The sequence below is a fragment of the Anser anser genome, assembly GCF_964211835.1.
Source record: "Anser anser genome assembly, chromosome: 18".
Taxonomy (NCBI): domain Eukaryota; kingdom Metazoa; phylum Chordata; class Aves; order Anseriformes; family Anatidae; genus Anser; species Anser anser.
The window spans coordinates 8,185,034-8,212,157 of NC_139739.1; the positions used below are offsets into that span (position 1 = coordinate 8,185,034).

At 42.8% G+C, this 27,124-nt stretch overlaps 1 protein-coding gene across 8 annotated transcripts in view; it reads right to left on the reverse strand.

Moving 5' to 3' along the window:
- Nucleotides 1-27,124, reverse strand: part of ZDHHC8 (zDHHC palmitoyltransferase 8) — a 114,414-nt gene that overhangs the window by 28,839 nt on the left and 58,451 nt on the right. For 4 of the 8 annotated variants that reach the window (XM_083803476.1, XM_083803475.1, XM_083803478.1 and 1 more), the window contains one exon: nt 16,320-27,003. The exons of 2 other annotated variants lie outside the window; for them this stretch is intronic. In XM_083803476.1, the coding sequence (XP_083659602.1) occupies nt 16,320-16,324 (5 nt within the window). In that variant the 5' untranslated portion in view covers nt 16,325-27,003. 2 more of the 8 variants (XM_083803479.1, XM_083803480.1) reach the window with 2 other exon arrangements.

Sequence of the window (27,124 nt, forward strand, 5' to 3'; positions counted from 1 at the left end):
CAGGACCAAGATAGGAGAAAGCTTATCCTACAGGCAACTTTATCTACTGAAAAGCAGTGTTTATTCACTAGCCATTTACAGCCTCTCTAAAGCTTATCTCTAAACACTAGACCAAATTTACTTCTCTGTTCTGCATAAAGAGGTTTGGTGCTACAGAGTAGCTGAGGGGGAAAATCCAATTAATCTTATTAATCTTGCAGATATAAATAAGGAAAAATATGGGACAAAGAATCTCTCTGACAAAAGTAAGACCCCTGACTTAGCAGCTCTTTAGATTTCCTCCTGCCTTGACAGCTAGGGACCCCACTTTGCTGCCGTGCAGACGCCATTCCACGGCAACACCTTGCTGCCATTAGCATATATCAAACATCAGCCCACATATTCTGGATCACATTTTGCCTGAATTATGTGTACAGTTGCATCTGGTTGTCTGCCAGGCTGCAGAGATAAAGAAAACAAACAAACAAACAAAAACAACAAACACCCAGCCTTTTCCCAAATCTAATTGGCACTGTTTGTGCTACTGATGTGCTGTTTTCAACAGCTGAGAATGGTGTTACTGACCTTGAAGAGACACTGTTAAAAACGCTCTTGCGGCCAGCATTAAAAGGGCACCACATTTTCTCCTCCCATTTCTTTGTGAGCAGGCAGGAAGAGATTATTTTGCACTCTCCTCCTCTTTGCAGCTAGGCTTTTAACATTGCATTGCTGCAAACTGCTTTTAAAAGGACCTTTACTGGTGTGTGTTTCATTCAGTCTGGACTGGAGTGAGTAAAAGATGGAAAAATCCTACCCAGAGTGAATGAACTGGAGAGCCAAGACATGTCTGTGGCTGGGGCCAAACCTTGAGGCTGACTAGGGGAGAAGGAAAAACTAACCCTTCCCACTTGAGTATGGATGCTTTGCTACAGCCCACAGAGAGGGAGCAGAAGCATGGGGTTTCTTGGGACCGGCCTTGAGAGGGGCAAACGGGGAAAGGGCCTGGAAATTAATACTTACTAGGAGAACAGGAAAGGATTGAGAGCTCTGTGGAGGAGGGCAGAATCTCTGTGTTTCTTTTGCATTTGGGATCTCATCCAGATGCTCATGGAGCTTGGGTACAGGAGCGAGCCTTGTGGCAGACAAAGGTGATGGACTAGCTCAGACAGACCCGGCTGGAGACAGCTGGGCTCTGTGAGTTGCCCTGCAACCTTTCCTGTCCCCAGGAGGTGGAATTTCAGCCTTCAGCAAGGTGATACCAACTCGCTGCAGTGCTCAGTTTTCCTTGAAGCAGCTGATGATGACTGAGAGCTAAGGAAAAGCAGTTCCTTTCTTGCCATAAAATGTGCTGTGGTGACCATGCCAAGCAAGCTGTGGGCCTGTCTCTTAACAATGGTTCCTGCCAGCTCCTTTGGAGGAAAGGAAAATAAATCCTGAAATAAGCAGTTATAGAATAAATTCTACCCAGGGAAAGGCTCCTCCCTTTAAATTATAGTAAAATTAGATTCAGCATGGGCATTACTGACTTCATTTCTTCCCATGAAGAAATTGCCTACACAGAGAAAGATCATGAAGTTACCCACTGCTTGTCAAGCATGGAGGAGAGATTTCCTTGGCAGTAAAGTCAAGTAAGTTGGCAAGTGAAGGGACAGGAAACTCTTTCTTACAGATAACCCTTTATTACAGATAACTCCTTACTCAGAGCAAGACTATGTGAGAGAAACTGTCTCAGATGATTAATGTAAGCATTTGTTAATGTTCTCATTCGTGATTTACTTTGTCATGTTCCCAACAAACACATCAAATACTAGGAAAAACTTTAGCCATAAGCTAAACTAAACAGCTCATTTAATGGGTAAATAGTGTATCTGAAAATACTTCACGGAAGTTGGAATGAAGGATAGACTGAGTCATTGTACATATTGGCCAGAAGGTCTGTTCACCATCCTTCCATTTTTATTTCTTGGAATCTTTATGCAGCATCAGATATTACATAAAATTTTAGATGGGATAAAAGAGGCCTCATTTGTAAACTAGGCTGACCAATAAAAACATCTGAGATCAAGTCCTGACTCATAACTGGAAAAGGGTCTGAAAAAGAAAATAAAATTGCTACTAGGATCCACAAACCATGATGCATCCTCCCTCCTTATCCCTCTCCCTTAAAGCACACGGAATTTTAGGCAAAGCAACAGAAATTCTAATCCGAGTCTGGCAGGTTGTTTTATTACTAACCCATCGCGCAAAAATCTGGCTTCTGACCCCCTGCACTCTCTGCTTTGAAGAGGAAGCCGCAGAAATGCCTGAGCAGGCCCTACAGTGAGATTCTGTTTACTCTGTTTATTTCCAGGAACTCCAGGAGATCTGCTTCCAGCACCACTCATCTCTGAGGACAAATCTGGCTGAACTTTTCAGATGCTTCTCCTAACAGAAGGTGTTATGAAGCCAGATAAACAACACATGGATTCAAAACTTTCTTTGCTTGGGGAACCCAAAATTTCAAGAGGCTGTGGTCTTTGTGTCATCAACTCCTCTCACCATGGAATCACATAGCATGAAGTCTATCACAATTTTTATAGGGCTAAATTTAGTAGAGCCGAGAGCACTGTACAAACCCCTAGTGGAGCACCAGCGCCAGATTTTTCTGAGACAAAAACTAAAGTCCAAAACTTCTGATATGCACTGACATCCAGGAGTGAAACCACCAAGTCCTAACCCAGGACCTTTCTATTACAGCTTAATTATTGTCTGAGAAAGCCGCGCCCTTTGTGTGCATTTTGAACATTTAAGTTCAAGGTAACTGCACTAGCATTTCTCTTCTAAAAGTAACTGTATGATCGGTTCTCTCTTTCAAGTTAATTTAGATCTCTCACACGAACCAGGAGACCTGAGGGATAATATTGCAGCTGCTGTGGGTACCAGCCACGCTACTTCAGTAACTACCCTGGAGAGGAACTTTCAATGGTTTTGTTTACTGCAGAAATTAAGAGCCAGCACACGCCACCATGGCATGCTAGAGATAATTATGGATCTCGAATTCTTCTGAACGAAGCACACAATTACACAGGCAGCATTTTCCTCATAATTATACTTCTTTGACACAGAGTGATTCTGCTCGTAACTCAGAGGAGAGTAATTCAGGGTGGCAGATTTAATCTCATTTATCCTATTTGCTTTTGAAACCCTATCCTAATAAAATGGAAAGTTAAAAAGATTAACAAATAGGATCACAAAACTTGCTAGGTGTCAGACTGACTTATGCATCATCAACTGCCTTCCTCCGCTAAATTAAACAACAAATAATCCTTTCTGCTTTTTTTGCTTGGTGCTTTGTAGCAAGACATGTTTGTGTCTTATAATTACAGTTCAGCCATCATTAAGTAATTGAATGGGACATTTTTCTTGAATCCTGCTCCAAATTAAGGTTGTTGGTTTTTATTTTCATTAAAACCTTACACATGCTTAGAGAAACATTAGGACATGGAGGATGGAGCCTGGGATTTTAAGAATCGTGTTTTAGTCTTGGCTCTGACACTGGCTTGCAGAGCGACTGAAAGCCATCTGCTTTCCCCCTCCACCCTGGTTCCAAATGAGACACAAACTACCGACAGACCGTCTTCCCCACCCCACCAAAGAGAAGGGATCGCCTTTGATTTTGCAGATCTCCAAGTGCCTCTCCTAGGGCAAGGCTGCTGGCCCCGGCATTTGCCTCCTGCGAGCCCAGCACCAGGCCTCCAGCACCCGTCCCAAAGCAGACAGTGGTGAGGCACACCACTCGCGCTGGTGGGCTGCTGTGTGACGGCATGTCTGTGATGTACCTGGTGAACGAGGTCCATTGTATGTTCTGCCTGGAGCACAACAAGCAGGTACATGCACACATGGGGCTCTCTCGGGGTGCTGGGTGCTCGGAGGCCAGAGATAAAGAGCAGAACATGGAGCAGGAGCCTACAATCCTTCTTCTTCTAACAGAAAGATGGTAAAATCTGCTTGTGCAGGGGGACAGAGAAGACATGGGAACATCAAGAGTACAGACAGGCACCCAAACGTTGGATACTTACTCAAATCTAATGAGAAGACCCCAAGGATTGCCCGCTTGACTGCTCAACTGCACCTAATAACTGATCTGAGATTCCCACACATCCTTCCCCTCGGACTCAAGCAGATGGCTGGTATGCAACAAAACAATTAATTTCCACAACACATCACAATCCATGGGTTTATAACATGGAAAATAAAGCACCTCTTAACTTGAATCATCTTCTTACACCATTAGGGTGGTTAAAAGAGTAATATCAACCAGCTGATTCTGTGCATCCAAGTAGAAGCAGCCCAGTGAAGTAGAGACTAATTAGATAAGAGGGGCCAACAAGAAAACATAATTTGTCTAAGTGCTGGCACTAATGTCACTGAAAACTTTCAAACTGTGTCCTTAACTCTGCAGCAGCCTGTCCTTGTTCGATACCTCTCCAGGAGCTTCTAGCCAAACCCTGACTGCTAGAACCACGCACCAATTTGTGTCCTGTGAAATCTGTGTAAGGGATCCCCATGCTGTGTAAGGAATCATCACCGCATCTGACCAAGGATGTTCTAACATCTCTGATATCCAGCAACCCTGGGAGCTGGACCAAGCATCCCGGGCTGCCTACAAGCTGCCCTTCCCTGGAAGGGCCCACGGGTCTGGCTGGCTGCAATGGCACATCGTGGGTACAGAGAGGCGAAAGTCCCCCCAGCGCTTAACCCAGCACTGGACCACATGGACCATAAACATAAGGGCAATCAACTGACTCATTCCAAATACCCAAATTTTAGAAGAATTCAGAATAAGATGCGAGTACAGTGCCTTAGGGCCCACTCCACCCAGGTATGTAGGACAGAGAAGGTGCAAGACAGCACCCTGAGGGGTGACCGCCAGAGCTCAGGCGTGCAGAGCCCCGTCTGCACCACAGGGCGCAGAACAGACGAGCTTTCAGCCTTTAGCAGTGGAAATCTAACACATTCCTCACACAGCCCACTCTGGGAGGGATTTTTCCATTTATGTGCTCCCTCCTACCCTGAAATCACAGAAAAGTACCTTTGTGGAATAGTAACAGAGGAAAAAAAAACAGCTCTCATTTTCCATTTTTGTTCACTGCCAAAGATAGCTGGGAGATTATTGTACAGCTAAAAATATTTTCCAAGGTGCTAAGTCATCAGTAGGTTTAGAAAGGCATCGCTGGAGCCTGTCAGGGGAGGATGGATCTGAGTGTCATAACCAACATGAAAGAGAACGGCAGGTCCAGGGAAAACAGCAGAAGGCTCGGGATATCAGGATAGCCAGGTCATTTGCACAGTTCTGCCACTTGAGATTTCAATAAATCATCTAATTTCTGCACCGCGTATTACTCATTGGCAAGACTGCAGCTAATATATTGTTGCCATAGCACTACACCCTCACTGTGACTACAGCAGTTGTACTGATAGAAAGTGGTATTAAAGTAAAGGATAACAACTCCAAACGTTACATAAAAATGGGAAGAGGAGAAGTAAATACTGGAGAATGTACCACTGAAAAACAGAGACTGATGAGAGCCGAGTGCCACATGGAGCAGCTCATGCTGGTAATGAGTGGGAGATACAAAAATATCCACCCTGGGTTGCCAGATACAGTTATCCATCACAAGGGGCCAAAAAAAAAGAGAAAAGAGCATAAAAAACCCCATGAATTTCATGAGACCATTCCTCATGAAATATAGCTGAACACTAGTGCCAGAGGTTCAAATCCATCACCTGCTTAACTGTGTTTAATTATTCATAAGAAATGTGCTGGGCTGAAATTCACTCAGGTTTAACAAAAGCTGATGGGGTTTCAGTGAACTTTCCATTACACCCTGGACTCAGTCCAAAGGCTAGTGGTTCATGTCTGGCAAAGTATAGATCAGAAGAGCTAAATCAATTAAAAAGTCAACTTGAGATATAATAGTCCTTGGTGAAAAGTCTTATCTGGGCTATACATCATCCCCAAAGTAAAATATACTCTCCCCTTTTCACAAAGCTGCTTGACCGCTCTGGAGCATGTGGCCTTCCTCCCTTTTTAAGCAGTCCCCAAATATCCGAGAAAAGACGCTGTTGTCATGTGAACTGATGTGGGAGAAACATGGAATAGGAGTGACAATACCGATAACCGAGCGAGATGACCGTGGGGATAACTGTACCCATCAACATCCTTGAGTTCAGAAGTCATCCGCTCATCCCAGGCCTATTGCACGGGGACAGACCGACGCTGCAGCCACTGGATAAGACATATTCTTACAAGCTACACATCCAACGTGACTTTACAAGTGACCGGTGAGCAGTCAGGCCTGCGTTGTGCTGGATCCAACACGCGTGCTCCGCAGCCATGCTCACCAGACACCTGGTACAGCTCCCCCAAAAGCAGCCAACAGGCTTCTGCTGGGAGCTGCATTCAGCTGCTCAGCGCAGCAGGGCTCGGGCAGGCAGTGGCTGGGCCGATTCACAAAACCAGATCAAAACAGCAAATCCTTCTTCACACACCGATCTGAAATTTGCATCACTGTGAGTGAATTAAGGACCTACCTGGAGCTGGTTAGCAGTTACTGACATAGTGAAAGCCCAGGGCAGAGTTTTTGTTTTGATGTACTTGTAAAGTAATACACTTATAACAGCGTAAGCATCACTTGAAATGCCCAGCTTTTATTTACACCTCAAATTGAAGTTATCCATTGAGCACTGATTCTAGGGGATGTGTAGGCTGGATTTCAGAGTACACAATAGCACTTTTATATTAAGAGAAGGCTAATGCTCACATCAAAATGCGACAGTAGGTCTTCGTGGCACTTCAAGCATCTATTGGGTTGCAAACAAAATCACCCTGAGCAGCCGTAAAGCCTCTGGTACATCATGGAAAGGAGCCAATTGCCAGTGCATGCGCAAATCAGAGTGGACTCCAAGCATGGCTTACAGAGCAAGTGCACGGATTCAGAGACAAGCCCCCTTAACTCCTGGGTTGCTTTCTCAGCCCCACATTTGCAAAGCCTAAAATACCACACAAGCTGGAAGATGCAAGGATGACTGTAATAGAGGCTTCCCAGACACGCACCAACCTTGTATCAGTACCATGCTGAGCAGCTGGAAACAACCCCTGCTTTTTCCAGCTGATAATGGAGACCTGAGTGTATGGGTGGCCTTTGGGTCATGGCAGAAGAGGACAGGGAGGAGTCACTGCAGAATAACCGCATCAGGAGATGCACTGGTTGTCCTGTCACACTGAAACGGTTTTAAATCCACTCGGTTAGAAAAAGAAGGGACTGCTGCCCAGTAACATTCCTGGGCAGTTCTGTCTGGATATGGCTAGCCACCAGCATCTCTGTACTGCAACAGCTGAATGACTTTCAGCCCGTTCCAAAACTCACATACGGGAATTATCAAGCCACAGAAACCTTGCTAAATGGGAAATGGGAGAATTACCTCCAGAAGATGCTGTATGAACCAATAACTCAGAACACAGCTGAGTCCTCAGTGCATGTGGCTGCACTGCCTGCAGGCTGTGCTCCCATGTGCACCGTTTCCAGCAGTAACCACAGTCCAGCTGCCCAGCACGGTGTCCAGCAAGGCTGAAAGATGCTTTCTAATATCTGAAAGGGTCACACATGCTATACAAGCTGAGTTTTTCTGAGTGTTTTCAAAGAAGCTATATGGAATGCAAACAAATGCGTTTCTAATTTGTAAACAGCAGAATTATTAAAGTGACGCCACACATGCTATGGCACTGCTAAAAAGAGACAGGCCCTCATCCTGAGTCCACCCCAGCATCATTTCTGTGAGTAATGAAGAACACAGTTTGTTTGGGTTTTACACAACTAGTGACCCTCATGATCTTCCCGACCTCTCAGCAAACTGACACAACTTTTTGCAGGATAGATGAAATTGCACTTGTCAGATCCCTTGTTGCTCTAATGGAAAAAATGCACAGGGTGGCTCCTCCCTGACTCAGAGTTGTTCTCTGGGGTTTTCCACATTGCCTTTATTCTTGTCAACATGCATGAATCTACCAGCGATGCAGAAATGTAAAGTGGGCTGCAGAGTCAGTTTTTAAAGTAAGTTATCAGAACCTTAATTCCAACACACTTAGGGGGACCCCAGCTAGAGGCAGAGGAGGACTTGTGCAGACTTTGCTCACAGCATTCCCTGGTCACATACCGGGAGAACACATCCAGGACACGTTCAGTGTTTGAATTCATGAGACTGGTGTAGTGGAAGCAAGGTACTTCATTATAAGTATGCTGTGATGAGAGAGTAACAGGTAGAGAAATATTAAGAGAGGAGAGGTGACATCAGGGAAAAGATACAGTATACATTACCCTTGTTGAAAAATTCATTTGACTTTTTAGATGTCCCTTTGTCACATGAGCTTCAGTAGAAAGAAATTAAATTTCACAAGAGCCATCATCCTTTTACAGCTAGTGGAGAAAATTATTTAACTCAAAGACAGCACCTATTAGATAAAAGCATGTGGCACTTAATTAACAATGAGCCAATATGCACAAGATACGTTTAATATGAACTCTGTCGACTGCGTTATCATGTCCTCAGTGCATTAGCTGAGAATTGGGTAACGTAACATGCTTTTCAATACATGGGGAAAAGAAGAAAAGCAGGGGGCACCAGCAGAGACAGCCCAGGTGTCTGAACTTAATCCCAGACAGCCCGGGGGTCAGGATACCTTTCACTGGTTTGCATCAGAGGGCAAGTTGTCTCTGCACTGAGAAGAGCTGCAGAGCTGCAGGGGTAGCGATTCCTAGCAGGGAGTATTTTATAAGAGGACCTTCTCCATCTGACACACATGCCAGACTCCAGAGAGCCCTGCCAAGGACGATGCATGGCCTCAGACAGAAGGGTGCAAAGGCCTGTCCAGCTGCAGGCGAGGTCTGACATCCCTGCTGCCTTCCAGGTGTTTGAGGAGGGAACGCGCCCTGGTATCCAGCCAGCCCTGACAAATCTGCCAGCTGCTCGTTGCAGTGCTGGGGCTGTCAGAGAGTCTTGTACGAACCAGAGGAAGGAAAATCCTGTGAGGCTGGTAATAGCAGTTACATTTCTTCCATGACTTGAGAGAGCTGTTCAGGAAATCTACAACTAATTAAGACCAGAGGTTCTTGCAGACTTGTCTGGATCATGTATTGCCTTTGAAATCTGGAAACAATACCTGTCCATGGCCTGAACAACATGCTTCAGAGCTGCTCTGCAAGTTCTTTTATCTGTACAAGAGCTTGCTGGTGCAGGGAAGGAAGCCAGTCCTAGCCTGAGCTCTCGTTTGAGGATTTCTAGACACATGCAGCAAAATTACTGCAGGTATTGAAAGGTTCCCTACATGGACCAGAAAGATTAGGGACTTGATATTTTACAGAAGAGATGAACAGAACAACGAGATAGATGTATCTCTACTGCAAACAGATACAGAAGATAGGGCAGACAGGGTAAACATTCTCCTACGTCAAGTATGGGAGAAAACATATAATAATAAAACAAAAGCCTCTCTTAGAATCTCATCTTTAATTTCCCTCTGGAATATCCTCCCAAAGGAGTTTTATGGAAACCTGAACTGGGAGCATGACAATTATGTATTTTGTTCTCACGATGCTGAAAAAGAGTATTTGCATGGCTGGTATAAGGAGGCCTTAATATGTGAAGATTTTAAGAAAAAAAAATCTAAATTTCTTTAGCTAAGAAGATAATAAAAATGAAAGACAACCTTCATATTTTAGCCTATCAAAGAAACTTTACCCTTGGGGAGAACACCCCCCTGTGTCTACCTGCTTTGGGACGTTTTACCCCTTCCCAAGCCACCAGCTGGTGCCAGCCACCTTTCCAGCCAGGACATCAGAGGACTCATCAGTGACTCAGTCTGTTTTGGCAACAGCTTAATCCTGCGATCCACAGACCTCACCACTGGGGCCAAGGTAACAAAACAGAATAGGACAAGTCATCTAGCTCAGCACCCGGCTATCCCAGCCCCCATGTGCACCACCTCACCCAGCCCCGCACCATCCTGACACTAAGCAATGTTTTATACACCTGGTCTTGGCTCTGCAGGACGGATGCCAGCAGGCAGCAGCAGGGCAGAACTGGGCTTCTCAAAGCCAGTTCACAGCCCGTTTCTGCTGCAGGCTGGGACTCTTTCAGGGCACTAGGACACAGCTGAAAAATCCTCGTTCCTTCCAGCAGAGGGTAGCGGGACACACAAGCCAGCAAGCAAATGTGTAAGATTGTATTGAAAGCAAGAGATGCATGCAGTTGAAAACAAAACCAAGGGTTCAATATCAGTAATAAAACAAAAAAACGTTGCTCAGCACACTGGAAATGTTACAAAATTAAATGCATTCTTCCATTTGCATTCACAAAATGAAGAAACATCAAACTTTAGCTTGTTCTCTTTATGTTCACCCTTCCCCTGTAACATCATCATCTTCATTTTACTTCCTAGTTTTGGGAAGGGAGACCTGCAGGCAGCAGCAGTGCCTGAACAGGCTTTTTCTGCACTTCTACATTAAAAATGTCTTCTCTTTTTCTATACGGTGCTGTTCCCCCTTCCTTGAGTCTCCCAAAAAATCACCAAATAACTTTCAGGCTCTATTTTCTCTTTTCTGCGCCCCATCATCCTGTGGCAGATTAAAAGGCTGAGCAGCAAAATCCGTGCCCTCGTGCCTCAGAAGAGCACGGTACTGCTGCTGCTGTACGCAGGAGACTCACAGCTGTCCCCACGCACTCTCAACAGAAACCACAAAAAGCCACTAAGGTAGAGGCACAGGCAGAGTCTCCTCAAGCTATTAAACAACTGTGCCCCCCCAGCTTAGATTAAGTGTTTCCAATTTTAGCGGCACAAGCCGAGCCCAAATCCCAAGCCTCTCCTGCCTGCACAGCAACAACTGCACCGTCCCTGCTCGCCGCCTAACAGCTTTAGGGCTGCCTTCTGGTGGCAGCTTCTCCTGCAGGTAAAATCTTATTACAGCACCTACCAAAAACAAAAATGCTTTTGGGGAGCAATAAAAAACTAAAATACATGGTGACTGTCATACTAACCGTCTTTTTTATTGAAACGATGAAACACAGCATCAACGTCTTAGGTTTAAATGTTTCTGTCAGCTTGGGCAAAATATAACAGGAATCTTCCAATATTTGGTTTGGTGCACAGGTATTCAATTCAGGTTGACAGAAAACAAAATTACGTTGCTTAGAAAACATCCTGAGAGACAATATAATCTTAATTACAGAGACAGGGAAATGGGATTCAACCTGGTATACAGATTTGTGTCTTGCCAACAGATTCGGAAGTGCAACAAGGTGGGGATCGCAGTGGCAGCCGTGGAGGTGAAATAATGGCAGGGACACATCATTGCTTTAGTTGTGCATTATTTGCTCTACCCCAAAACCCACTGCTTTCCAAAGACAGAGGAGTAGCTTGCTCACATACTGCAGTGGACATTCGGTAGCTGCTCTGGCGTTTTTCATATTAATGTCTCAGCTTTCACTAACAGCCTGTGGTTTTGTGATTTGGGGGGATGTTGATTTGAAAGAACCACAAAATTATCAGAAAAGGTGTAATTATGCTGTGGACCTGGGACCTCATGCATTAAAAATCTTCCAAATCTCTTGCCATAATTCAGTAACATAAGCCAGGTTTACAATTACCTGATATGCGTTAACAAAGCTTAATACACTCCCGAGTCAAAATGGGGCAATTAGCAGCTCCTGTACCAAAATAGAAGACTATGGAAATGGCATATGTGTCACCATCTGCAAACAATATGCAACAGGCAAACCAATTCAGAAGGAAAAAAAAAAAAAGAGATTAAATTTATTCCTATTTCCAAGAATCAAAGTGAATATTCAGCTTCAGCATTATACTTTCCAGATTCCCAGCTGGGACCAGAATGAGAAGCGTCAAGCATCTTATGATTTAACCGTTGAAAAATTTCCAGGCCAAACTGTCAAGCAAGAGGTTTGGATACAGATCTGAACTATGGGATGTTTTGTCTGTGGAGTTCTTCTATCACTTCCAATAGCAATAGTTAGCATTTGTATGTGTTCTTTTAAAATACCTTCTTGCTCCTGAACTTTGCTGAAGTTCATCCATTGGTTTCTTTGCCCTTGATTTAATTTAAAGTGTAGGATACATCATTTTGCTTTTCAGAAAAATATGAACATTTTCTTCTTGCTAAACAGCTAACACACTGGAATGGAAATAATTTACTGTTTGAGATTTTCTGAATGAACCCCTTATTCCTTCTCCTCTTCCTCCCTCCAGTATTTCCTGAGAATCGTATGCCACAAGCATTTTGGCTTACACCAGAAAATGTCTACAGCTCTGGGATACCTTAATTCCTTTTACATTCCTCTTCAACAGCAGACAGAGCCTACCATAATGGCCAGGAGAAGCATGGAGCTGCAGATCACAGAACAGCCACAGAGATATAAGCAAAGCTTGCAAGGGTAGAGCTGTGCTTTTATCTCCTTTGATTTGAAGAGGGGGGAAAAAATGGGTATCCCAGTAGGTACAGTCCTCTCCTGAAGCTGTTTTATGAATTTATTACATAGCACAGTTTTCCTGTTCTTGTATGTTACCATAAAAATTTTTGTTAGGGAATTTTTTTTCCCTTTTTTTTTTTTTTTTTTAACATGACTACTGGAAAATCCAAGCACAGAGATACACAATTCATATTCTCAAGAAAACTTATTAGAAAATTCATAACTTCTCCAAATGTTTTACACTGTACCTGACTCCAAAGGGCAACACAGTGAAAACGAACCATGTTCTGGGATGCTATATCCCCAAAGTACCCTTTGGTAAATGAGAAAAGCAATTTACTTTTCAGACAAAAAAAAATAAAAATTCACGTGTCAATTCCAGGATGCACATTTGAATCGTACAAAAATATTTTTCACTCACTCAGTGGAGTAAAAAAAGTCTCTTTTTTATTTATCTGAGGAAGTAGAATCTAGCAGTTATGAGTATGAGTAAGTGACCTGGGCAAAGGTTATGGTTTTCACCAGTTTGCCTATCGATTCCACAATTCAGACATTTTAGACCCGGTGCACATCTCACCTTTCACATTAACTGCCCTCCCCCAGCAGTGTTGGGGAGTTTTGTTTTCAAAAGCATATAAAAGTATGTCAATAAAAATTAACTGGAAAGTGTTACAGCCTGTCTCAAGAGAAGTTCACCAACTAGGATTACACAGATTTACGGAAATGGCTAAAATCGGTTACTATTAACACCAGGCCAGTAATTCCTTGAATCAAGAGATTTACACTGCTGCAGGTCAGGCACAGACACAGATGCTGAGTGGGGACCATCCTCTTTCCTCATATTCTGCCATAGCAGCCCTCCCTGAGCTCTCACTTGTGCTGTTTATGCTTAATTTTCCGGCACATTTACAGGCTTGTTTCTGTAAGCTGCAGTTAGGAAAAGAGCCTTTTATATTGTTTGTTCCTCAGGCACAAGTGACACATGCATTTATCAGCTCTTCAACATTTACTGCTCGACATTAAACATGGTTATCAGCAGGGTTTTAATTCTTTTACAATACCTGATCGAGCAAGCAACTGACAAGTTAACAAGTCTGTTTACTTTTCATAGTGCTTACTTTGATTTTTGTAATTAAACAAAAGTTGTTTGGATTCTCCCTTTTCTCCCCAAACTGAGTGCTGCCCTTGCAGGCACTTTAACTCTGTATTTACCCTTCGAAGCATGAAGTGGGTTCATTTTCCCTCTTCTCCCTCCCCAAGGCTCAAGGCAGACCACAGTCCCTGGGACATCTGGAGGCTGTGGTTTGGAGAGGTCCCTTCCAGCCAAGAACAAAAGCAATCATCTTCACTGAGTTAGAAGATACTTGAGACTTGTTAGTATTTCTGAGTTGCAAAACTCAGTGCTTGAAAGGCTATACAGAAAATAGCCCGCCTTCAGAAGTTTATTAAAAAGAAAAGCAAAAGCTCCATGTTTCCTGTGTTAGCTGCACAAGATGAGAAAATGTATCTGCCCTGAGTCTGTAGTAACGGTTATGCAGCAGCTCCATTAGTAGTCCCTGCTTCTCTTGAATTCACATAACCGTGTCTTGAGTTTGTCAAGGTCTTAGAGAAAAGAAAAAAAAAAAAAGGAAAAGGTTTGAGATAATGATATGGTTATGCTAAAGATACAGTGAGCACAGCCAGCAAGAAAATGTAAGTATCCTCATTCTGAACAGCAACAGATGCCAAGAGAGCAGAAGCCAGCCATAAATTGGAGTTTTAAAAAAATTATTCACAATTTGTGCCAGCAGACAAGGAAAGGGTTAAAGTGATTCCAGAGCACTGTAATGGATCAAAAAAAAAGCAAGAAGTCTGTCCAGAGAGAGTGCTCCCACCAGAGCCTCCCCGAACCTGGTTCCTTCCTCCCTGCGAGGGAGCACAAAGGGGCGAGGGGACAGCACAGCATCTGTGCAGTTAAACCATTTCAACAAAGCTGCACCCTTCTTAAAAGTCATGCTGGGTGTGCACTTCTGGCCGAACGGCTGCCCTGGCAGGAGAGCGGAGGAGCAGGCAAGGAAGAACAGATCCGCTTTCTACCAGACTCTTGTTTCCTACGTGTTCAACTCAACTCCAAGCGCTCGCCTTCACAAACACACAGGCGTTGAATCGTTCAAATTACATATAATCTTGTATTGCTCATTTACAACAGCACAGCCAGCGACAAAGAAAAGAACTTAAAGTGCTCGGCTCCCTTCAAACAGGAAGCAAGCCCGTGGTGACGGGCTAGAGGATTCGTGACTTGTTTTTCCTCCACCCCGTGCTGCACACATACCATGCTGCGTTCGGGAGAGCTCCAGCAAAAAAACTGCACACAGGCTCCGAGCTGTCGTCTGCATCACAGTGAAATAAATGTCCAGCTCCCCCTCCCCGAGTTAGGAGTACAGATCACGAAAGGCAGAGCCACTCTGAAACATCTCTCTTGCAAATTGCTGTAATTTCCCATCCATCTTCAGCTCGGTTGACTTCGCTGGGTCCACAGGGGCCGATTTACAGCATTCGTTTTGGATTAAGGGTTCCTAAACTGTGACTCAGGAGGCAGAGTAAACGATCTGCAGCTGTCTCACAGAGCCCTGGTAAATGGTGAAAGTGCCAGTCCCATGTGGCCCTGCTGTGCTAGTGGGGCCTAGGCGAGCCCAAGCCCACCAGTTACGACCTGATCTAAAAGTTTAGGAATCAGTGACTGAATCAAGTTCATTTGCAGACTGATGAAGATTTGTTCTAGACCCTCTATTTGTTTGTTCAAGTATTTATTTTTTTTAAACTAGTGAAGTTGTAGGCTAAACAAACCAACAAAACATGTATTTTTTGTTAGTGAATTCTATTGTCTGTCATTTGCCTTTGTGTTGAAAGCTACTTCTAACACCACACCTTGCTTTGTGTGCAAATAATATTACAAACAGTTGCATCTGACTTGACATCTATTCTAACTGCAGCACGGCTGCACAAAAGTTGGCAAAGGCAAAGAGGCAAAATAAGAACTGCATCCCCTGGATCAGAAAGTGTTTTCAGAAGAGACACATTCATTTGCTCATTATTTCTCTGGCAACTTCTGAGTTTTGGAAATTTCTGAATTTTTCAATAGGCACAAAGTCTTTTTTCTAGCAAATAGAAAAGGCATGTTTTACATTTGTTTTTTATGGCAGCATTTTCTGTATATTCAGTGAACGGCAAACAAAAGCACTGCAATAATGTGCTACTCTACCTTCCCCTCAATTTTCGGTTTCCATACTGTCACATTTTAGTCAATCAGTTATCACTGTTTATTTGTCTTTAGTGCTAAAAAAACTTTCCTGTATCCTGTGTACTGCTCGCAAGGGGAGGCAAGACTGTGACAGTCACCTTGAAATGTTTTGCTCCTCAAACATCTCCTTTCTGCGGAGAGCGGATACAACCTTACAGGTGGATGCTGCCAGCCAGTATTGCATAATTAACTGCAGAAATTAGAAAAATTGCATTAGTGTAGCCAAGGCTAACACTGATCTACCACATCAGTGCAAATCTGCAATGCGCGTCCATCAGGCTATTTAGCCAGTTCAATTAAGTATTCTGATTTCAATCACCGAAGCAACTTTTCTAGTAAACTGCTCTGCACCTTCTGCTCTGTGGAAGATTCTTCATGATCCACCCTAATTCTCCATCACCAGTTGGACTGTGCATTGAAACATCGTTGTTCAAACCAGTGCAAGCAGTCGTGCCTGCAGCGCTTGCTGTGAGATCCTGACAATGCATCAACTAAATAACCATAAAGAAATGCTGTCGGTATTAAAATCATTTAGTGTTACCTCATCTCTCACCAGCACAGCTCAGCGAGAAGACAGTGGTGTAACTGGAGATACTTGCTCAGCTTCCAGGTGCTCCCAGTTATTCTCTGTCTTAATGTGGCTGTAAATCCCACACCCCCAAAGCTTTTGCACCAATAGCTGCAACCCCCTTGTGCCAGGCTCCAGGTCTGCTTTGAATCTACGTTTAAGCAAAATTGCTTACAATGTGGGCTTTGAAATGTGGGATTTTTTTCCTGCACGAGAGCATTCCTTCCTTCTGCACGAAGAGGTGGTACAACCAGGACTGTAGCACCACGCACAGAGAACCGGCAAACCACCTGCCAGCACTGCCAAATTAAGCACCAGCTGGAGCCAGCCCTGCCCCTGGTCAAAAGGGAAGAAAGCAGCCTCTGATCTTTGCTTTCTAGAGAAGATGGCCAGCAGCACTGTCACCAACATTGCCCTGTACCAGATGGCCCCGTCTGCAGAGCAGCACAAGGAAAGGAAGAAGCAGGACTTTTACAGCTTTTCCTGCAACATCCAATTGAGTCAAGAGCTGAACTACTGAAATCACTGCTCCATGGCAGCTGATAAATTCTGTTGAGAAACCAAGGAAGCATGTCAAACAAGGTTTGATTAGAGCTGCCTGGGGGCCTGGCAAGACGCAGGGAACTTATGGCACACACTTACATTGCTGATCAGAAGTCTTCTCCCAGCAGACGGTGGGACGGCGCGTGGGAACAGCCAGTGACATTTCAGGGAAAGCTCTCCAAAGGAATATTCTGTCGTTCGGTGTCTCCAGCTTTCATTACCATCCCCACCCGTCATAACAACTTTTTTGGGCTCTTGGCTACCAAGAAGACTAAAGCTTCTTCATGCATATCCTGTAACTTCTCTTTGAACTTATTTCCTTCAATGGAGCTTTCCTTTAACTCCAAAAGGCTTTGCATACTATTGATGCGTCAGGAACACTCCCTGTACATAAAGAATTTACACACTATCGAACAGGAATCTTTTGAAATTGTTCACTTTTGACCAGAAAGAAAGCTCAGAAAGAAGCCCCCAATGGGGCATAAGTGGCAGTGATGGTAAAGTAGGAGGAGAGCACAGCGGCCATGGAAGAGAAAAAGAATTCAGTTGGACGCTGAAGTAGATGCTTGGAACATATGTCAAGGCCAGATCAAAACAGCCAATTGTTGCTGTTATCTACTTAATCTGGTCTTGTGTGGAAAAGGGAGTTAGGAAATTCTTTTCGGCCAACGCGACTGTCCAAGCCAACGTGACTGTCTAAGCCAATGCCCAAGGCAAATAATGCTCTAAACAATACGGCATTTTAATTCTGCTATAAATACTAAGTTTGCAAAGACAGCTGTTTGCTTGCAGTTTCCTTCTGCAATCTCCATTCAACACTTTATATTTACATAAATGCACAACCATACCTAATCCCCCCCACCAGGTTTTAGCTCCTTGAGAGAACAGGCAGGAGTTGAGGAATGGCTTAAAAATTTAATCCTTGAAAAATGAAATTAGGTTGCTTCCTCAAGAGCTGCCATATGGTGTCTATTTAAAAAAGTGATACTCAATAGAAGCACCATAGTGCACGAGAACCACTCATGGATTTTACTTTTGAGTTACTGAAATCTTTCCACAAGAGCATCAGTCATGGGACAGTTTCTTTGCAGAAGGACCTTTAGCAGAGGAAAGTCTCAAGAGAAGCAGCTCCTGTAAAATGGCCATTGAAACCAACTGCAAATCAAGACAGCAATCTGAAACCTTTGTTTTCATGGGAATCCAGCCCTCACAAACTAGCACCAGCATCGGACTGTGCCATGCAACGGTCCTTGATGCTTTAGCAACTACATTATTCACAGAGTAGATTAACTGATTGTTGCTTGCCCTACCTATTGTCTGTGACAAACTGATAAAATGCAACTTTGGCTAAAAACAGCGCACAAATCTGTGCCTTTAAGGTGAAGATATCAGTAAAACTATTCAAATCCACAAACAAATCTCAGTTTAAAGAAACGCCGCCCTGAGGGTACACTTATCTTCCTGTACATACAGTAAGGTTCTGTCATCTTCCTTTAGCAGCACTGACCTTGAAGAGCATAAAATTCATCGTTTACAATAGAGATGGTAGAAAGAGGGGGGTACATCTAAGTTTCAATATATTTAATAATCTTCTAAATAGAGGGCTCTGAAGGCTCTCATACCCTACTTTGCCAAGCAGGGACTTACCAGTTCTTGCACCCACACCAAACTCTGCTATACTTTCCACTCCCAGAATGACGATGAATGAACATGGTTCTTTGCTGACATTACAGGAGGAAACAGACTAAGCCTGCCTTTTTCTCCACCACCAGCTCTCCTACCTAAGATCAGATTTCTGCATAATGGCATAGCACACTGCAGATGCTCACGGGCTCACTGCTGCACATTGTGAGGATAATAAAAGTTCTGAATCTAGCATCATCCTTCTGGAAAAAAAAAAAAAGTCATTTACATGATTCAGTAAAAACCACAACCTCTTGCAGTCATAGTGTTCCGTAGAATCAGTACAAATCTTTAAGTTGATCTTAACTTACTGCCATCTCCTTTTGGAAGCTAACTTGCACATGGCCAGTCCAAGGCTAAAATAATCAGAATCTAACTTAACCACAGACCGCTAATGGATCGGACTTATAGCTTGAAAACTCGGGTATCTGAGATGCTATTGAAACTGTTATTGTTTGAAACTTGTAAGAAACAAAGAATCTGAGCCCACTGCAGCTCTTATACCCAGGTGCATCTTGCTTCCTCTTCACCAGGCACATGGCCCATTCATTGACAAGTGTGTTTTCCCAGTTTGGTTTCCTGGGAGTCTCTACTGGCTGCACATCAAGCCAAATGTTCATTTTTGCTATCAACATAGCCAGGGGGCTCGGCGATGCTAGCCAACCCTTGTTCAACTAGTGTTACTGTTTTACAACATGTCATGCTTTGTGATACTGAAAGGAAAAGCCAATAAAAGGAAAAATTAATCTTGTGATTAAACACAACACTTTGGATTGCTGGCTGCTGACACTGGCACCATGCCACCCTCTCGGAGGACAGAATAGAACCTGTCTGCTGTCTTCAACAAAAGGATTTTTTACAAAATAAGGGTCTCTTGCTATGAATGATCAAAATGAGCAGCTTGGCAAGGAGACCTGGCCAACCGTCAATTACAGCTTTGTTCTATCCCAACTTAAGGCTGATATTGTCCTGCTCCAGACTGAGATGATCATACAGAATTTCTGCTTGTATTTTTGCATGCCATGTAAGTTACAGCGAAATTCACAGTATATAGAATTTATAGCAAATTAATGAGAGAAGAAGAATATGAAAATTTGTTTTTTAAGATATATGCATGAGTCAACTCTGAGTACAGATTGTTTTGAAATCTGAATCCTCAGGGTTTGCTAAGCACCTGCTCCCTCAAAAGCAGGCTTATGTGCCATTGAAAGATTTGTGCTGGCCCTCGGCGAAGGGATTAATTCCTTTTCCACTATGAATATTTGCATAGGATCCTGTGCTTGTTATGCCAAAGTCCTCTCTGATACTTGCACTCTAGCATAAAGTGTAGTTTCTGTGATCGGGTATACAATGTTCATTCTTACAAACAGTGAATGTTAAAGTTTAATTTAAACTCTGCTTAAAATGCTTCCCTCAGGAAAATTCAGATAGAGAAATATACTTAGCCAAAACAAGAAAACTCATAAGCATGGTCAAATCAGAACACATTTCTAAATGACTTATCATCATCATGTGCGTAGCCTGTTAAAGGCCAAAACCTCTGTATTTTGAGCAGGAGGATCTGGTCTCTGTTATTTGCAAATGGACCCCACCCCCAGATCATCATCTTCCCACACATTATTTAGTCAACAACATCTCATCGCTTTATACATGAAGTATTTTCAAAGAGCTTAACAGCATAAGTACCAAATAGTATTTTGGAACAGGGAGGGCTATCATCCATGGCAAATCATGTGAATGACCAATGTAACTACCATCACCAACAAAACTATCAACAAGACCTACACATAAAACATGTAAATATGAAGAAATACAAACACAAAAGATGCCTCTAAATTCTTATTTCAGTTTCACTGCTGATGGTTTACCATCAATTTTGGCAGCATCAAGGCCTCTCAGTGGATCAGTGATGAATGATGCTTCTTATAAAGCAGCTTTCCAAAAACCTAGCTGTATATGGCTGTCTCCCAACAAACGTGATGGTGTAGCTGATTCCCAGTAATAAATGGTAAAGATACTACTGCTTCTCAAAACAAATTCTATCCTTATGAAAAACTCTCCATTTGTATATGTTTTATTACTCCCAACCATTCCTAAACTACATCAAAAGAGACATCGGGAAGTCTCACTAAGAGACTATTGTGAATACTAATATTTTGATCAGAAGAAACCTTTGCCGAAACCTTTGATGATGGATAGCAGAATAGCAGTTTCTGAAATCAACAACTGAAGCTTAAAATGGTTGTGGCAGACAAACATGAAAGTGGTTCGGAGACATAAATCACGTAATCTGAAGCAGAGCACGACCTGCTCGTTTATGTGCTTCCCTGCTGAAGTAATTGTAGGAAGCTGTTCTTCAGCTCACCAGGCAGGCAGAAATGGGTATTGATAGGAAGGGTGCGAGTGTTACCTAATGCTATGATGTTATAGAAGTGATGAATAACCCTAATGTTGATGCAGCCAGTGAGGAGATGCTGTCAGACCATTAAGCATATGCAGGTGATTTGTCAGTGTTTAAAAACGTTGAATTTTCTACCCTCCACTTCCTGCCTCAGGCTCCTTGCACATACACACATCCTCCAAAGCCATCTTTCATTACAACACATTTTTCTCTTCTCTCCCTCTATTCACCTTAAAAATCCTCCAGGTTTCCAGGATGTTTTCCAGCTCAATCCCTCCTTTCTCGGAGAGGCTGGGTTTGTGCACATACATTTATTAGAAGGTCTAGGTTAACGTACCGGACTGTGATTATCATGTTCTTTGTTCTTGGGAAATGCTTTGCTGCTGCGGTAACTGATAGCAGCCATCCTACATGTAGGCTTTTTTTTCCTTCTTTTTCCTCTTGTAGATACAGACAATAAATATTGTTTATATATGCTTTTTTACAGAGCAGTAGATCGGTATTAGATTCACTCTAAAGGCTATTTTATTGGATTAGTCTGATCAGCTTGGATTTCAGATCTGTTCCCCAACACATGAAAAATCTCTCTCCAGTTTAAGTTCTGGGAGAAAAAACAGTGACTTCTCAAATGTATCGTAACAGAGAAACAAAGCTCCCACTAAAAGCAAACCCAGAAGTGAGAGGCACTAAGGCTATGACAAATGGAGATAATAAAAGCACAAAGAAGCATCAGAAAGCTACTCCAGTAATACTCTCCTATGACCACTGTGCCGATGACTTTGCTAAGTAGCACTGCAAGTTCACATTGACATTTTTACTAATGTAAGCAATTCTGCTTGGGCCAGCAGGACTGTGCGTATGAGCAACCTGCCAGGGGTGTTTTCAGCTAAGAGTTCATGGTCTAATCTCAGATACAGGCAAGAGGGTAGTCGGAGCATTCTTCATGTTGTTCGTAGGGTGAGTGCTCTTTGAGTTAACCATGATGCTTGAACTGAAACATCTCACAGGAGACAAGAGGAACAGGCACAAAGATTACAGTGTGGGAAAAGGATCTTTAAAAACACAATACAAAGAAAGCATTTTTCACACCTTGAGCAACTAAGATAATTTCTATTGAAAAAATCCACTCCTGCTGAAGGCTAACATCCTGCATACAGTGAAAACAGCCCTGAACAGGATCTCAACTCTGACACACAGAAAGGCAGATAACCCGTTTGTTCTCAAACAAAGCCAACTTTGGACCCGCTATGGGGAGGGGTGGAGACACAGCAACCTCATTTTTGTCTCACGCGTTTGCTTTCCTGTAATTCATCAGCATCTCTGCGCTGCATCAATATTACTTTGCAAATGCTCCACAACATGGATTGTCTGGGCTTTAGGACAGTCGAGAAAACTCAAGTGGAAACTGTCCATATATGCTTGACACCTCATCTTCAGGCTGCTTGTCATGCCAGTATTAACAATGCAATGGCAGTTCTTCTGTGGAACAAATTCCTTATAAATATGGATTTACAAAACTGAAATGTCTAGGTAATAAAGACAGCTGAGAGACACAAACAGAATCGTATTTAAGACTGGTTGCAAAATATGATCAGACAGAAAATAACATTTCAACATCTTTATAAATCTCAAATATGAGAAAAACGCATTTAAACAATACAGCAGAGAACAAAAGTATCATTAAAGGACAAGAATGCAAGTCACAGATACATAAACACAGTATTTTATTATTGCATTACATTTTCAGGTTGCATAAATAATTGTACACACATTCTGTGTCTACTAAGCCACTGTGACAACCGTGACCTTATTGTGGCAACAAAATGCCAAGAAATCCCCTGAGGTCTAGCAATATTTTCTGACACCACAATCCTGCAGCTATCTCCACAAGCAATTAAATGGAAATGCTGCACTGCTTCCTGCTACATCCCAGAGAGCTGTATCTGGCAATTCACTCTGCCTAAGAAAAGCAGTGAACGAGTATAACCTGTGACTGACAACTGCCACTCACCTCTAACTTACTCATTGCAGCTTTTTGAAGGGATCCAGACAGACCTACAAGAGAAATACTACACTCTATTCCTCTGAAGATGTTAAAAAATATATGTATATCTTCCAAACGAGTTCATCTTCCTGAAAAGGAAACCTATATTCTCCATGGGAAAATAAAATTGTGGGGCTGTGGAAGATGCCAGATTGCTGTATACTTTCTATGCCAGCCCTTCCTGCCACCCCCACCACATACACAGAAACTGGGACACACTGCGCTGAGCATGGCAGCAGCCACCAGGGATATCCCAAAGGGGAAATACTCAGCTGAGTCCAGCCAAATGCCCAGTCTGTTGCTATCAACTACTTGCTCGGCAGAGAGGCTTGTGGCTGGCTAAAACATGCCAGCACTGGCATATAAAAAAGCCCTGGGAAGAGAACAAAATAATGTGGATGATTCCCAGGGAGTAAAGGCCAAAAAAGGCAGTTAAATCTGACTGCCTTGGACTAAGTGTGCATAAGAATAATCAGTGAGAACAGAGACAGCGGCTGAACATAGAAGAGAGTAGCAATGAAGAAGTATAGAGGACAAAGAGAAACTGAGGAAAACAGGAGTAAAGGAGGTGGCAGAAAGCGTTGCAAGAAAATTACATCTGTTTTCCACGGTGCTGTAGTAGTAACATACTGAAGACAGTAAGGGTATTTTTTGTTCCAGGACTGGCTTCAAGGAAGACAATTCTTCCACCTTCATTCCCTCTCGAATAAGTAAGAATCTTGCACGGTCAGTCCGCAGTAACAATCCCTGCCTCAGAAGGACTACTCAACACCAACTAAGCTTGTCCCTAGAATAAAGCAGCACGCTGAAGATGGATGGGAAGGTGTGGCATCACACTATATTGGTCACTGAACACTGTTAGGAAGAGCTCTAGCACATTCTTGAGCTCAAAGCTATCCCAGTAAACTTACTAGCATTTCTCTTTAGGGTTAGAGGTTATTCATACCAAAAAACAAAAAACAAACAAAAAAAACCAAACATAATGAGGGTTGCAAATTTTGGCTTGCCTTTTTGGAGGGAGGGTGTCTTGCCTAATTTTGTCTCTTTGCTTACTAAGAACTAGGTTAAACTCAAATATTTGATTGTTATGCTTGGTCATTCCTGAGCCAAAACACTGAGAGATGAAGCCTGTATTCTGCACCTGTGTGACAGCCTCTTTCTTGGGATGCTAGAATGACTACTGTGTCCAAAAAAGGACATGCTATGCAGGAATCTGACACACGGGAATTGACTTTAACTCATTATTCAGGATTCCGCCTGTTTTCATCATGTTTTTCTGCTACAAGCAAAATTACTTTCTGAAAGAATTAAATGATCAGGGCATCAAAAAAGCAGCGCCTCAAATTCCTGCCTAGAGGGCCTATGCTATAGCATTTGTAGACTCAATCAAAAGGTAAAGTTGGCTGACAGACAGACAGCCTTTAAAATTTCATTTGCTCAGACTGTACCAGAAGCATCCAGCACTAATACAATTCTCGCAAACATAGCAATCATTTGTTCTGCTTTACAAAGGTCACCAGACATCAGTTTAAATCTCCCAGTGAAGCCCATTTACCAAATTCTGCTTTCAGTAGCAGAACCAAAGACTCACTTCAAAATGAGCTGGGCCTAATTTTTTGCAGTGAGCAGTCAGGAACATTATGTCTTTCTTATGCTCCACAATTTTAAATTGGTAGCATATAATCCTGAAAACCAGGATTAAATTTAATATGCTTTGAATTCGCATGATCTCATTACAGGATCAGGACCTTGTTCTTTCGACGGACTATGCACAACCGTATGCTACATGTGCTCAGAGGCCCAGTGTGTGACAGCTATGCACATAACTTAGCTATTCTGCTTGGAAGGGAGGCTTTGTATAGTTTACTCAAAGAACCATTTGATTTTAGTCAAAATCCAAACCAAAGCAGCAAATTCTTAACACTGGAGTAGCCTCCTTCTTATTGACAACTTCCATTAAAACTGTTAGGCTTTATTCTGGGGCACAAAAACGTTTTAGAAGAATCTCAAGCTGTTCTCCTTTACTATATCAGGGTATCAATTTGCTCTAACCTTGCAGTCAGATTTGCAATGTAACAAACAGCAAACTGATACCTTGTGTAATTCCACAAGTGCAGAGGTAAGTGGATTGTGTGTCTAGTTTATGCACGGACATTTCCAGCTTTCAAAGGGGAAAATATGATTTAAATACAAGATCGACTGCCAAATTCCTCAAACAATTACAGATGTTTCTTACACGTCTGACCTAAGAGGACTGACTGCTGAAACCTAGACTTATCCAAACCACTACAATTTCCTCTACAAGCCATTTGTCTAGCGTAAAAGGACAAGAGGAGATCTAGATTTATGGATCATGACACAAACTTATAAATCTTTGGTCTTGGTTTACGATTTAAAAAACACTTAAATATGGAGTTTGTCAGACAAAGTAACTTTTGGTCCTTTAATCATGTGTTCCAGTTTAATGGAGCAGAAGCAGCATTTGTGTTTCCATGCCTTAACATATGCTTGTTTTTGCTCAGTGCCAATGTCCACGGCAAGAAAGCACGTAACCAAACTTCCAGAATATAAAAAATGCAGCTGCTAACTGCAATGGGGAATAGCCAGATGAGGCACCTTTTCCTTCCAGCTTTAACACTTTTGAAGCCTGTAGAGCTCCCTGCACACCAAAAGGCGTTGCTGCTGGCACACTATTGCTTCTCCAACCTCACAAAGAGATCGCCTTGCATGGCAGGAACAGAACAGCTGGCTACAACTCACCTGCCCAACACACGCGGTCTGTAACGTGTATCTGTGTCCGTCAGAACAGAGAATGGGTTTTGTTTTTTCAAACAGGTTGTCTGGACAGGTGTGAAGCCATCCCAGAACTGCTCTGATGTTCAGTTTCTTACTCAAGATCAAATTGCCCCAAAATTACTGTTGCTTGACAACTACAAGATAAAGAACCTGCCCTCTGTTTCATATATAACCAAACTTTGACCTTTTCAGGTGACTGTTCTGAACACGTAGTTTTCAGTCTCTATCAAATAAAATTTTCAGCTATTAAAAAAAATCAAAGTGAAAACACCTCTTGCCAATTAAATTCCAGTAACTTAATCTTTGTGATGCTAATGGTGATAATGTTTTGGGCTTAAAATTTGGCAGGGCGTTGCCACTGACATTTCTTCAGACCAAAACTTTTCATCATTTATTATCCCATTTTTTTTAAATAGCTTTAGCTGGTTCAAATTGCCATTTTTTCAGTGAATGAGCTATTCAAAAACCCTAATCAGGGACCCATTTTGCTAGGAGCTGTATAAACACAGCTGCTAGGAAGGGTCTAGGGCAGATTGTAGTGTAATGGTTTGAATTCTGCTTGGAGAAGAACCTCTCAGTGACAACTTAAACATGCCAGACATGCTTCCATGACCCTACAAAAAGCAATGCAATGTTGTTGGATTCAAAATAAAATGAATTTAATACTCAAATACAAAAAGCACAAGGTGGAAACAGAGCACCCATGATTTAAAAGTTATATATATTTGCACAAGAGCAATGCCACCTGAGTAAGAGAAGAAGAGCTGAGGGAAAAAAAGACAGGTCTGAGTAAAAAGGAGTGAAAACAATCTGAGGCAAACACTGAACCCAGGAGGCCAAAGAGGTCAGAGGCCAGTTCTGCTTTCCAGGGCATTGCTAGCCCAGACCACTGAAGCAACTATGAAACCACTAATGCTGAAGGGAGCCTTCCAGGATTTAGCAACTGCATGTGGAAAGCTCTTCAAATTGTATTCTGATTCATTTGGGTCGTTTTTCTTCAAAACAAGTCACTGCTTGTGGGATCCAGGAGAAATCCAGCGTGGAGGCAAAAACAGATGGGAAAATGCTTAACAACAAGCAGATTGTCTCGGGGCCAGTAGAAAGTAATGGTGATTCAGAGATAAGGCACACAGGTGGAAAGTGCTGAGAGGACTGTTTCAGGTGGTTGCTTCCACAGGCTTCTCTGGATGCTGCAGAAAAAGATCAAATAATGGTTATACAGAGTTTTCAGTGGATTTTAGTAATGGCGGGGGAGGAGGCAGCAGGGGAAGATTGGTTGTTTATTTGCTCAACTCTAAAATAGCTTAGTTC